The sequence below is a fragment of the Zalophus californianus genome, chromosome 4 (genome assembly GCF_009762305.2).
Source record: "Zalophus californianus isolate mZalCal1 chromosome 4, mZalCal1.pri.v2, whole genome shotgun sequence".
In the NCBI taxonomy this organism is placed as follows: domain Eukaryota; kingdom Metazoa; phylum Chordata; class Mammalia; order Carnivora; family Otariidae; genus Zalophus; species Zalophus californianus.
Window position 1 is genome coordinate 25,391,888 of NC_045598.1, and position 14,327 is coordinate 25,406,214.

At 46.7% G+C, this 14,327-nt stretch overlaps 1 protein-coding gene across 1 annotated transcript in view; it reads right to left on the bottom strand.

The window, feature by feature from the left end:
* Window positions 1-14,327, bottom strand: part of CSMD2 (CUB and Sushi multiple domains 2) — a 594,848-nt gene that overhangs the window by 14,878 nt on the left and 565,643 nt on the right. The window contains exons 58-64 of the mRNA XM_027615123.2: window positions 11,728-11,904; window positions 10,359-10,538; window positions 9,752-9,925; window positions 4,235-4,408; window positions 3,885-3,958; window positions 1,061-1,172; window positions 308-487 (exon numbers count right to left, since the gene is read on the bottom strand). Of these exons, the coding sequence (XP_027470924.1) occupies window positions 308-487; window positions 1,061-1,172; window positions 3,885-3,958; window positions 4,235-4,408; window positions 9,752-9,925; window positions 10,359-10,538; window positions 11,728-11,904 (1,071 nt within the window). The remainder of the gene's footprint in view (window positions 1-307; window positions 488-1,060; window positions 1,173-3,884; window positions 3,959-4,234; window positions 4,409-9,751; window positions 9,926-10,358; window positions 10,539-11,727; window positions 11,905-14,327) is intronic.

Consider the following 14,327-nt stretch of genomic DNA (forward strand, 5'->3'; position numbering starts at 1 on the left):
TTTTTGAGAGAGAGAGGGAGAGAGACCATGCACACACACACAAACACACACACTCTCTCTCTCAAATAAATAAATCTTTAAGCCAAGGCAGAAAGGTAGCAAAATAAAACTTGGGATGGCCTCACTATGTGTCTCTTTGGACTGCTCTGGTTTCATATCCTAGAGGCTCAATACCTCAGAAACTCAGAAGCAGGATCCAGCTCCTGGAAATCCTATTTCTTCCTTCTCTTTTGCTGTCTTCTGCTCAAGCTCAGCTGTCACCTTTGGTCTCCCACCCTGGAGAGGTTCGCCAAGTGGGCGCACTCACCCAGGCAGATGGGTGGTTTGCCTGTCCAGCTGCCATCTGCTTTGCAGGTGCGGTGCTCAGAGCCACCCTTGAGGGAGAAGCCCTCCTGGCAGGAGTAGAGGAGTGTGTAGCCCATGGAGGGCAAGTCCAGGGCCCCAACGTTGGCATGGGATGGCGTCTCTGGCTGCTTGCAGTGGTGGGCTGGGTGAGAGGAAAGACAGTGTTGGACCCGGAGAGAATAGGGTCTTCAGGAGGCCTTTTGACTATTCCTGTTCCTACATGGAACGTTCCCTTCCTTTCCCCTCTAGGCCCTTTTCGTGTCCGGCATCCCCTCCCCACACCTCCCCTCCGACGCCAGCCTTGATGTCTAGACCTATGGCCACGATGGAGATGATGTGGATCCAGGCTTAGTCACCCCTGGGGGGCCTGCAGCACTCTTCCTGGGGGAAGAGGAGTAATTATGGTCAAAAGCCTGAAATCTTTCAACCTGAGGGCTGACCTTGTAGTTGTGAGTTTTGGCTGCCACTAGAAAGTTCTTTCTTTGTCGCTAAGGCATAGGAATTGCCTTCAAATATCAGAAAGGCTTTTGTGTGGAAATGTCTTCCGTGAGGCCCCAAGGGATAAGGACTACAAAGAAAGCAATATTGGTCCCAGGGAGAAGTCATGAGTTTCCTGTCGGTCAGAGCATTCGAGCATGTCCTGGGTGCCCAGGTGGGGGAGATAATGTGTTGCCAAGAGGAACTGTCAAGGGATGCAGGGGAAGTCTGCACTTACGGACACAGTCGGGTGGGGTTCCGCTCCAGGTGAGGTTGGGGAGGCAGGTCCTGGTGGTGGAACCCTGAAGCAGGTAACCTTTCTGACAACGGAAGAGCACTGTGCTTCCCACCTGCAGGGAGGACGGAAGCTTCCTTCATCCCTTTCTATCCAGTGATGCTTCATACCTTGTTACTTGACTACTTACTTTCCCATCACCCAGCTCCTACCCACACCCTTGCCTCCACCTGCAACATCCTTCTTCCACTTCTCTGCCTGGTTAAATATTATTTACCCTTTGAGGCAGCCTTATGCCTCTTCCCTCAGCCCTTACCCAAGCCCCCGGGCCAGAGCAATGCTCTTCTTGGACGTAGCACGCTCTGCTGTGGCGGGCAGATGCCTGACTCAGAATCAGAAGACCCTGGTCTGAGTTCCGGCTTCGACGTTTGCTCACGGAATGACAGGCTGCCGGGAACTTGACACCTGAGTCTTCCGGTGCAGAGCATGGGACCACCAGCCCCTCCACGCCTACAGCGCAGTGTCGTGACACTCAAACTCGGTGCTGGATTTGAAAGCATTTTATAAAATGGGAAGCACTGCACAACACAGAATTATTACTTGGGTGTATCTCTTCTATGAGTCTACATGTTCCTTAAGGGAGACTTGTCTTCTTTATAGACAGCTCCCCCGTAGAACCTGGCACTTGCTTAGTGAGTATCTGTTGGGCAGAATTACCACCCTGCTGCCATTTCTGCCTCTGCTCAGTTGTGTCTGCGCCCCCCCCCATCCACCAGCCCTCACTGTCCCACACGACATCCCTGCAACCACCGGCTCCATCTCTCCCTCCGCCCTTCGCATGGCAGCTTCCTAAGCTGTAACTCCAATGTCCCTGTTTCCCAGCTCAAAACACTCACATGTCCCTATTACCTATGGGAGCAAAATTCCAACACCAAGTGAAACTCTTGACTTCCACTCCCTTCCTGCAGGCCCTTCCACTTTGTCTGGAATTTCATCCTCTCATTCAGCAATGGCCCCTCTGTCCGTACAGGTGTGCAGATCAAAACCTCCAAGCCAGTCTTGATTCCTCCCTCTTCTTCAACCCCTCCCTCCCATCCGTCAGCGCGTCCTCTTGGTTCTGCCTCCACAGTCCATCTTGATCCCTTCACTTCTCTCCGTGTCACTGTCACTACCTCGCCCTTCCCCCGAGCCATGACAACAGTGTCCTACTTGTCTGGGTGCCTCTGTCTTAACCCCATTATTCACTTTCTCTGCAGCATTCAAATGATGGATCGGAGTCCCCTTCAGATGGTTTCCTATGACATTTAGAATAAAATCCAAAATGCTCACCATGGCCTCAAGGGCCCCAGGTGACCTGGCCCATGGCTTTCTCTTTTAAAAAATTATTATGTAATATTTGATGCATGCAAAAGAATATCTGGAAAGAAACTGGACACGTTAAGTTGAGCCCAGCGCTCCAGGGCTAGAATGTTAGCAACACAACTGTTACTCTCTGCGTCCTCCTTCCCTGCCCCATTCCTCCTTCCTTGGCTCCTCCTCGGTGGTAAGCACTCTCTTGAATTTTGTGTTTTTTAATTTCCTTGCTTTGTTAAAAGATAATTCTATCACACATATGCACATCTATCATTAATCATATGTCCTTCCTAGTTTTAATCTTTATAGAAATAGCATCATCCCACCTTATCATTTGATGCTAGGTTTCTAAGATTCACCCACGTCGTGGAGAGCTGTCCTGCATTCATTCTCACTGCTGTGACTTTAAAATTTTTCTCAGATCTCGGCAACATGTGCAAGGGTGTCTTTGGGGTTCGTTTCCAGGAATGGAGCTTTTGGGTTGCAGAATGTGTGAATATTTAACTTTACAAGACAGTGCCCAGTTGTTTTCAAACCTCGCCTCGCTCTCTGGCTACATCTCCTCCTCGGCTCACACTGCTCTGGACTCATTGGCCCCCCTGCTTTCCACTCCTCCAGCCTGCTAAGTGCTCCCCCGCCTTGGTGCCCCTTTGAACTGGAGGCCACAGCTCAATTTCAGGAGGGCTCTTCCTAAAATAGCAGGCCACTCTGTCACAACCCCTTGGTACTAGATGGTGGGTAGGGCTTATTGCTCTCAGAAGTTATCCTGTTCACTGTCACCAGCCAGAGACCTTCTTAGAGTGGGCACATAGCCTGTCTTGTTCCCACTGCATTCCTAGCACCTAGAAAGTTTATGGCAGTAAATATTTGTTACATGAATACAGATTGAGTAAGTCACATTCTTTGGCTGGATCCCCATGGGCCATTTCTCCTGGGCACATCTCAGGCTCCAGCTAACTGTCCTGTCTCGAACACACCCATACTTCCCTGCTTCCTGTTCTCTGTTCCGAGTGTCCCATCCCAGGCTGTCCAAATCCCTTCCTCTTTCTGAAGTTCTTTCTGAGATGTGTCCGTGGAGCCTGCCTCCCATGTGGCACTTGCTCGTTCCTGCCACTTTGAGCCCCGGGTCTACGGGGAGCGTATAGGTGCCGTGCGGACAGACGGTTGCCTGTCTCACTCATTTCTGTCTTCCCACAACTGCCCGCCCCAACCGCAGGGAGCTGCTGGGGAGTGTTTCTGTCACTATGTGAGAATCTCTTGCGCATCAGTTTCTCGGATTGCTGTCAGTGCCTCCGTTTCTGCAGGGTGCTCCGGTGTGGCATGGTTCAAAGACGCAGAACACTTTCTGTCTCCAGCTTTCAAGGTCTTGTTCCCCCCAGTGCTGTACCTGGGAAGATCCCTGAGTCCTCTTGAGGCTGACAGTGATAGACAGGGACAGGTGGCAGGCAGGCCTGATCCTGGCTGACCTCATTACCTGGTATCCCTGGGAATTGTTCTGTATCCCGAACTGTGGAACGCCGGGGTCTGCACACATGGTCAGCGTCGGGTCTAGATTGCAAAACAGAGAAACAGACCCCACAGTCAGAGAAGCTTTCATCACCTCCACTCACTCTGAGAGATAGGTGTAGGAGGGAAAAATGGGAGCCACATCCTACTTCCCGACCTGTTAATATCTCCACCCGAGTCATACCCCTGGGCCGACTATGTGATTCCTGGCAGCACGCTCACTCTGGCTATTTCAATCTCACACCCTGCTCTAAGAAGCTCGGGTCTGAAAGAAGGATGCCCACCAGCTCGAACGCTCTTCCCCAAACCACCTCTCACCTATGCAGCTGGGCTGGGTACCACTCCACGTCCCATCTGACTGGCAAAACCTCCGTGGAGAGCCCACCAGCACCAGAGGGGGCTGGCAGGAGAAGGAGACGGATGACCTGTAGGAGAAGCCTCGGTCCTCTCTCCTGCCACGGGCTGGGACGCCAGGATCTCCGCAGAACACGGCTGGGAAGACGAAGGGAGGAAGGCAGGTCCAAGTTGCTTTCTAGAGCCCCATCGGCCACCACAGGCTGGCTTTCCTCCCAGTGCCACTTGAACTCTGCCAACGGGGGCAGCCCTGGGTCAATAGTCACACCCGCCTCACACACCTGCTGCTGTGTGTGTCCTCTCCTTCCCAAATCCAAAATGCTTGTTAATAATCACCCAAGTAATGAAGCAACGTTATAGGAAGTTAAATTGAGAAAAAGTAAACTACAACTCACTACACAAAACTTTTTCCCATTTTCATGTGTGTAAACTTGTGTGTGGCTGTGAACCCAGTGTCCCAGTGTTATAAACCTTGCTTTGTTCACTAACTAGTCTGTAAATATTTTCCATGTTTATGACATCATTATCACTTACTGGCTACATAATTTTGCCATGAGAGGTTGTACCATAGTTGTGGTTTATCGTAGCCTTTATATTAGGCATTTTCTATTATTATACCATTAAATGTGGCTCTTCTTTCCCTGGTAATGTTTTCTTTTTTTTAAGATTTTATTTATTTATTTGACAGAGAGAGAGACAACGAGAGAGGGAACACAAGCAGGGGGAGTGGGAGAGGGAGAAGCAGGCTTCCTGCCGAGCAGGGAGCCCGATGCGGGGCTCGATCCCAGGAGCCCAGGATCATGAACTGAGCCCAAGGCAGACGCTTAACGACTGAGCCACCCAGGCGGCCCCTGGTAATGTTTTCTTATAGGGATTCTCTAGGAGTGGACTTAGTATGGTCGAGCGTGTTTGCAGCTCTTGATGTATACAGCCAAATGTCTTTCCAAAGTGTGTGCATTTATACTGCGGTGGGTATGAATGTGCCCATTTCATTGAGATCCTCAGAGAGATTCCCTAAAGAATGATTACTGAATTCAAATCATGTGACAGCAAACAGAATAAACACAGGCCCCTCTTCTGTCCCTTCTCCTCAGTGTCTTAAGTGTTTGCACACATGATTTATTAAAAATGCTTACTTCCTTAGGACATTGCAGAGACAGGCCTGTGTTTTTAAGGGGCTGCCTGCAAATATGATTTTGATGCCTTGAAAATAAGCATAAAGGGATTCTACCTGTGTTTTTATTCCTAGGACCAATATACTTTCAAACAGATCTCAAGATCAGGGATGGCACATAATAGACAGCCAGTGGTGTGCGGTGTGGCAGGAGCAGGCCCACGGGACCACCAGCACGCTTGGGTTCAGCTGGTCGGAAAGCACACGGAGCTTGCACTGATTTCCCATAAACACTTGTGCAGCAGTTCTCCCAGAACAAACCAGCTGCCGTGGGGAGTGGCCGGATGGGTCCCCCACACTCTGTGAATGTGCTTTACTTAAGAGAAAGGGCCTCAGGCCGATCATATGTGGCTTTGGAGTTCCACTGACTGAAGCACTCTAAAATGCAAAATTAAATTTTATGTCTATCCTTTTTTCCTATTTTAAAAGTTCTAGTGGTGATAACACGGGCTGTAAATTTGAGTAAGAATTTTAGAGAAAATTGTCTGGAGAAATGATTGTTTTCAGACTAGACTTTGTCACTAACACACTAGGTCAGGTCCTTTTTCTGAGCTTCATCTTCCCTGCCAGCCACCGGAGATGGGACTTCTGCCCACCTCAGGATATCTCGTTGTGAGAATCAGATGTGACCATGTGTGTAAATGTCCCCTGAGGAGGCAGCACAAAGCCTGTGAAATGTAAAATGTTATCTCTGTGGATGGACTGATACTCTGTGACCTCCCAGGGGAGGAGTTCACGTGTGGGTAATCAGAGCAAAGCTAATGGCGCAGTGTGACTCCTCTTCCTCACGTCCGTTTTGCCTTGAATTAAATTCACTTCCTTTTCCATTAATTTTCAAACAGCATTTAACAAACATCTTCAGCTCCTGATTTTCTGCTGCTTCTGGCACCGAATAAGTCCGCAGACATGAGCCCTGCCTTCTGAGATTTTAGAATCTAAACTGGATAACACAGGAGGGTATAAAAGGTGAAAAATACAGATAAATAACATGGCTTGAGCATCAACAAAACTTACTGAAAGTACATTAAGTGCATCAGGGACTCAGGAGAAGAAGTAGAAGTTGCATATTTGGAAATGGTGGGATCTGGGGAGGGGGGTAGTCAACTTCAGAAGCTTCTTTACTGAAGACAGGGGAGCTGTCAAGCTAAACGGGGAGGTGGCATGGAAAGGGCTGAGTGGGTCTGGGGAAGCATGCAGGAAGTGGGTGAGGCTGACAATGATCTTGATCCTGATGTGCTACAGTGTGGGGACAAAATCCCTGCCCATGTTTAGGGAGTTATGTAAGAGGAAGAAGTGGTGTTATGAGGAATATGTTTGCAGTAATACAGCAAGAAAGTGACTAGGTCTGAGAGGCATGCCTATGGAGGAAGAGATGCAGTCTGGAGGAGGGAAGCAGGAGTACCAAGCACTGCGGAAGGCCCAGATGCAAAGTTTGGAAACAATGATAAGAATTCCAATACTGCACATCTCAAGTGGTCAGCCGCTTGGCCACGGAAAATATGTTGTGGAGCACAGCAGGTTAGAAATAAATATATTTGACTTCTTTACAGCAAGCTCCAAGAAAACTGACTACCAGAGTCATAGTTCCCCAAGACATCACTTCAAGCATGAAGAACACCCTTCATGCTATGATGTGAATGTGTGTGTGTGTGCACACAGCCAAGAGCTTCATAATCATATACAAAATAAAATGGAAGCAGGCTAGTATCCAAAATCTAGAAAGAACGTACCAGACTCAACACCTGAAAACAAAAAATCCAGTCCGGAAATGGGCAGAAGACATGAACAGACATTTCTTCAAAGAAAAGACACATGAAAAAATGCTCAACATCCCTTGGCATCAGGGAAATACAAATCAAAACCACAGTGGGATACCACTTCACACCTGTCAGAATGGCTAAAATTAACATCAGGAAACAATAGATGTTGGTAAGGATGCGGAAAAAGGGGAACCTATTGGTGGGAATGCAAGCTGGTGCAGCCACTCTGGGAAACAGTATAGAGGTTCCTCAAAAAGCTGAAAATAGAGCTGCCTATAACCCAGCAATTGCACTACTAGGTATTTATCCAAAGGATATAAACAGTAATTTGAAGGGACAAATGCACCCCAATGTTTATGGCAGAAATGTCTACAATGGCCAAACTATGGAAAGAGCCCAGATGTTCAGCAAAAGATGAACGGATAAAGAAGATGTGGTGTGATATATATATATATACACACTGGAATACTACTCAGCCATCAAAAAATGAAATCTTGCCATTTGTAATGATGTGGATAGAACTAGAGGGTATTATGCTAAGCAAAATAAGTCAGTCAGAGAAAGACAAATACCATATGATTTCACTCATATGTGGAATTTAAGAAACAAAACAGATGAACATAGGGGAAGGGAAGGAAAAATAAAATAAGATGAGAATTGAGAGGGAGGCAAACCATAAGAGACTTTTAATCATAGGAAACAAACTAAGGGTTGCTAGAGGGGAGGGGGTGGGAGGATGGGGTAGCTGGGTGATGGGCATTAAGGATGGCATGTGATGTAATGAGCGCTGGGTATTATCTAAGACTGATGAATCACTAAATTCTACCTATCAAACTAATTTAAAAAAAGTCTGAAAAAAAGGATGCATCCTAAAGAAATAGAAAATAATAAAATGGAAGCAGGATCAGCAGCCTATGCTGGTGGAAGCCTCTATGGGAGCTGGGGGTCTAGACAAGCCAATCAGAAGTCAGTTAAAGGCTGACTTGATCAGAAGTCACCAAATCTAGGAAGAGGCAGCTCAGTGAACAAGAAGTACAAATGGATGACAAAGAAAGAGCAACTCCGTCTTGCTGATAAGAAATATGATGCCAATTAGAACAATGAGATACCTTTTTAAACTTCTTGGGCTGGTAAATATTAAAAGATATTGGCAAAATCCATTGTTAATGAGGAATTGAGTCAAGAAGTATTCTCATAAACTGCTGGTGGGAGTGTGAGTTGGGACTCTTTTCTAGAAGACAGTTTGGCACCATGTGTCAAGATATATAGGGTGCATACCCGCTGGCTCAGCATTTTCTCTCTCCTAGGACTTTACTAGAAGAGTAAAGAAATGTTATCTTCAAGAACATTTATTGCAGAACTTCTAATGCAACTAAACTGGAGAAGCCTAAATTCTTCACCAGTAGGAGAAGATTAAACCAGTTGTGGTAGCTACAATAAGGAAGTTCTTTAAGCTATTAAAAATGATGATGTGTAGGTCAGTATGGATTGATGGAGAAAGGTGGTGATGGCCTATCAATGAAGACAAGTCACAAACTAGTCTGCACAGCATGATTTAATACCGTTCGCCGAAAACTGCACACCTCTATGTCCAAAGCATTGTGGTCGGGGTGGAAGCACAGTCAAGAGCTTAACCCTGGTTATCTTCGGGAAGCCAGAGTGTTATGTTCTTCTTTGCTTTTTCAGATACATATACATTTTTTTTAATGATGACCATAATTCATTGTTCAAAAGCAATTTAGCTATTTCTCAAGAAGAAAAGTAGGGTTTCTCAGCCCAGACTCAACCCTGAGACTTGCTACCTTCCTAATGTTTCCTTGGAGGTATGCAAAGGCCTGAGGGGCTGACCATGCACCAGATGCTGCCTTTCCTGCATCCACTTTTGAGCTGCTGGTCCTAGTTCCTGCTGAAATTTCCCAAATTGAAGTAAATTTTCAGAGGTATCCAAACAATGTCATGAGTATGTTGATGGTTTTCTACAGAATTAGATAAATGCCTAGTAGAAAAAAAAATAGGTCTACTATTTGTCCAAAGCATGGGTGCTGAGAGGATCTTCCAGAGTCCAATTATGTGACAAGACTAAATGAAGAAGTGAGTTCTGGGATGGAATTGGGCTCTTGGGGACACAATTAGGCCAGGGGGATAAGAAATAAAGTCTTTCACCAAAAAATCAGGTAGGCTCCAGGAATCTTTTCTCTGTGGGCTATTTTCCATAAAGACAGGCACATTTCCAGCATGGGCCCCTTCTAGATCTTTGGGAACTATCCCATCCAGTGAACAACCCTTCATGTTAAGAGACACCTCCCTTATCTCTGGCTTAACTTCCTTCCACTGTAACTCCACATGGTGTCCATAGCTGGGGCTCAGTTGGGATATTCTCATTATTTTCCTTTAAACTCCCTTTAAGAGTGTCTTTGGTAAAGCCTCTCCCCGATTTTGGGGGAAGGTATTACCTATTCTAGGCCTTCCAGTAGCAGAGCTCTGAGGAGGGAAGGGGAAGGAGCTGGCAGATAGGATGCACAAAGACCTGTTCATAAGCAAACTTACGGAAACACTGAGGCAACTCTCCAGTCCAGGATCCATTCCCTTCACAGGTGAGCACTGCAGGCAGGGACAGCTGGTACCCCTCCAGGCAGGCATATGACACGCTTGAGCCCCACATGAAGTCGGATCCCACCACTTTCCCATTGGGGATGAGCTGAGGTGGCTTGCATATGATAGCTGGGGGAGGGGGAGAGCAAAGCACGCTGAGTTCTGGTGCCATCCTGGGGCACTAGGCCCCACTCCCCAGCACGGATGTCACTGGCTACCCTGCGCCTGCTGGGATTCTGGGCTAAGCAGGAAGAATCAGAAATGCCCCCTCTTAGTTTGGGAGCTGGGGTCCTTTTGCATTTTACAGTGCCCTCAAGTGTGACAACCCACTCCTCTGTCTGCACAGTCCTCCCCTTGATGCTCAAAGCCCAGGCCTTACCTTGGTGTTTCTAACTCCCTCCTTGCAGATGTTCAGGGATCAGTCCTTATCTCACACCCCCCAGGACAAGATGTTATTAGGGCTCTGCCTCATCACCTCCCTCCCTGCTACATGTTCGAGGCCCATGTCTCACTTTTGTATCTTCTTTGGCCCTGTGTCCACATGTGCAGCCCTCAGACACACCTTTGCAGACTGGCTTAGTACCATTCCACGTCCGGTCCTTGGTGCAGCTCAGCACAGACACCCTATGTGACTCCATCATGTAGCCAGGGACACACTGAAACGTCACCGTTTTGTTGTATCTGAAGTCATTGCCCAGCCGGAGGCCATTGGCTGGAATTCCAGGGTCGCCACAGTTTATGACTAGGAGAAGGGAGATAAAGCATGGTTCACTACCGGTACAGAACCCTTTCCTCCCCAGCCTTCCAATGCTGTCCTTAGTACTCTCCGCACATGTCCAGGAGGGAAGAGAGTCAGATCAGGGATGCCCTGACTCTTCACAGGCTTCCGGTTGGGCACTGCACTTTCTAAAGTCCCTCTGGCCAAGTCTCTCTGCAATGGCCCTCCCACTTCCCCACTGTCCTCGCCCCCACCATCCTTATGCACCCCAGCAACTTGGACTATGAAGACCATCCTTATTCAAAGCCCACTCCTCTCAGAGGAAGTACCTACAGGGCTTAGTTCCTAAATGAGGCTGGGGCTCAGAGGGGGAAGTTTTCTGATCGAAGAGCCTGTGTTATTGGACCTCATAAGACAATTTGTCTGCTGAGGGGTGCATGTTACTACCCGCTGTTCTGCCTAGGAGGCCCCTGTAGGGCCAGGGGCTTAGAAGCAGGGTCTTGTAACCTTGCAATGGTCGTATCTTTGTTATGATATGGAGTGAGGGTGGGGTTTGGTGAGCTCTGGCCTCGGAAGAGAAGTGAACTTGACATGGGATTTAGATAGAGCCCTGAAATCACAGGCTAGGGCTTGGAAAGGGACTGTGTTCTCAGATACCTTTATCTTGTCACTTCCCTCCATCTGGGACCCACAGTGACTTACTGCCCAAGGAAAAAGGTCTGGGGCTGCCCCAGAGAGGAGCTGGGAAGGGGAGCAGTGGGGCTATACGGAGGCTTGAGAGCCAGGCTAGGGGGTGGGGTGGGGGAATGGGTCCAAGACCGAGAGGAACCCGTGAAGATGGTGGATGGTGGTAGCTTTAGGATCAGGCTGAGCACGGGGAGTTTGCTGTAAAAGAGAACAAGAAAGCCCAAGGAGCTAGCGAGAGCCCGAGGAATAGCAAATACATATATTCTCAATCTCCCTGAGCCTCAGTCATCTCATATGTCAAGTGGACTGTGGTGGGAATCAAATGACACATGCAAATCAAATCAAACACTTAGCTCAGTGGTGGTCAAATAGTACGTGCTCAATAAATAGACACTCTCATTCGGGGGTGAGTCCCCCCATTGCAGTCAGCCTTCCCAGTCTCCCGCAGACAGTCTTCTTCGGCGGGGAGGAGCCCGATCGCCTTGGCCACCACTCGCCACGGAGCCCAGAGGCCCTGGGCTCTCACCTATGCACTCCGGGTCACTGCCTGTCCAGGTGCCATTGACGGAGCAGTGTCGGCTGAGCAGGCCCGTGGCATAGTAGCCCTCCCGGCACTCATAGACGATGGAGCTGGAGAAGCCCAGGCCGTCACTGAACATGACTCGGGCGTTGCTCGGAGTCCCGGGGTTCCCACAAGAGATCACTGGGAAGCCAGAGGAGTGCATTAGTCACCAGAACAAGGGTGGGGCGTCACCCGGGGGGGGGGGGGGGCGGAGAGCGGCCCAGAGGGCAACCCGCGGGCTACGTCAGGACCCTGAGGAATGAAAGGCCTCTCAGGCTGCTTTTGCGTCTAAGCGTCTGGCCCCCAGAAGGGAAGGAGAGGTCTGAATGAATTTTTTTTTTAAATTTCTGAGACGTAAAGACTAATTATTTTTATTATCCCACCTAAAATTGTAGACAATTCCTTAATATCACCAAATATCCAACCAATGCTTAATTTACCTCAGTTGCCCAACCCCCATCCTTTTTTTTTTTTAAACCGTTGATTTGTTTGAATCATGATCCAAATATGACTTTGGACAATCACGCCTCTAAGCCTCTTTGAATTCAGAGATTCCTGTTCCCTCTCCTAGAATTTATCTGTTACAGAGGCGTTTCTCCAGTGCAATTTCCCACTTTCTAGATGTTGCTAAGTGCCCTGGTGAGGTGCTGTTCCCCATGTTGCTCTGTCCCCTGTAATTCCTGTAAGTCAAGTTCTGCTTCTTGGCAAGGGAACTTCATGGGTGGTCCTGTCTTTCCTACTGCACCACATCAGGAGGCACGGAATGTCTGGCTGTTTCCCTGTTCATGATGTTGAGGCTGATCGAATGGGTTCCGGTTAGCCCACCTCATCCAGCATTACAGAATTCCCATTGGTTGTTCACTTAATGGTTTAAGCAGCACTTTGATGATTGTTGACCAGATTTGTTATTTCATTAAGGGACAGAAAATGGTGATCTAATTCTATGATTCTTTCTGAATTAGCTAGAGTTCTTTTTTTAATATTTGAATTTCAAATAAATAATGAATCTTTTTTTAAAAAATATTTTATTTCATTTGCTAGAGTTCTTTAATAAAGAACTTGCCCATCATCAAATATTTGCTTTCCCTGAAATACAGTTCATAAAGGAAGGCTGGATAATGTTTGATTTTCTTTCTTATCTGATGTCGGAATAATGGTTTGGTTTCCTAGTAAGCTCCAAAGATGATGGATAGTCATTTGGACTCGTGGATTTAAACTTATTTTATTATGTTGCCATCCATTGCCACTACTATTCTTTTTAAAATTTATTTAAATTCAATTAGCCAAGGTATAGCCACTATTATTCTTATTGATGCTTAAATTATCCCATCTTTGGCTGGGGGGAGCCTCTTCATGTTGGCTTCTGTGTTCCTTTGACATGATCCCACTCGTCTATGGTAGATTTCTTGCTGGAGTAACACTATGCTCCATGTTCATCTTGTATATCCTGCCCCAGTCCTGGAATCAGCCATTTCTCTAAAGAGCTCTGGTTTCTTTTAATGGAGAATGGCTTTAAAAACCATAATCTGAAAATTAAGGGTACTCATTGCTACTGAGCTGGTCATTGATACTAGACTTTTAGAATGGGTAGAGCGGGGAAAATAACTTTTTAGGTTGAAAATTCATTATGAGTTTATGTTGATATTACCAATCCAAATTTAGGATTAAGAGTCTTTCCTTAACTTCTTTACTTTTATATCTCTTTAATGCTGAAAATCTTGGTTCTTAATGATAAATGATTTTAATTTGTTTTCAAAAAGTTTCAGGATAGTAATATCAATATTATTACTAATAATATGATTGCTGAAAAACAATTTAAGATTTCATTGTCATTCTCTTTGTCCTTAGGGCACATATGCCATAGTCAAATTCCACTTTTTTCAAGTCAGTTGAAATAATTCTCTGAATTGTTAAATCACCAATTTGATGAGTAGTTAGGTTCATTTGTTTTCATTTTGATTTTGATATTTAGAGATTGCTTGTTTCTAATCTTTGATTTAATTTACTTTGCCAAGTATATACAACATTTATGTGGTCCCAAAGTCAAATCTACAAATAATTCCTACATAATGAGCACAACAGACAGGTCTTAGCACCCATGGATTCAAGTATTTGTGCTGCCTAGGTGCTGGGAACGTAGTTAGGAAGTCATGTCCCCTGCCCTTCAGGAGGCCAGTCCATCTTAAGGACGTACTTATAAATAGCTGAATTGAAATAGGATGCAATAAGTGTTTTACTTGAAGGAAAAAACACACTAAGAAGGGAGGAGCTTATTGGGGTCGAAGATAAGAATCTGAGTTGTACTTCGAAAGGTAAGTGGGAACTTGTCAAGGAAAGTCATGAAGAATTGTGTCCATATCATACACACACTCATCTAATAAACATTCACTTCCAGGTCTAAATTCTTATCCACCCGCTTTCTGTTCCCTGAACACTCCTCACATGTTGACTGACTCCATGCTGGGATCTGAGTGGTATGAAAGGGGACCTGGGTCACAATGGATATTTGAGAATGCACTAAATTCTCTCCCTGCCAATATACTCTCCCACTACCACAGACCTCT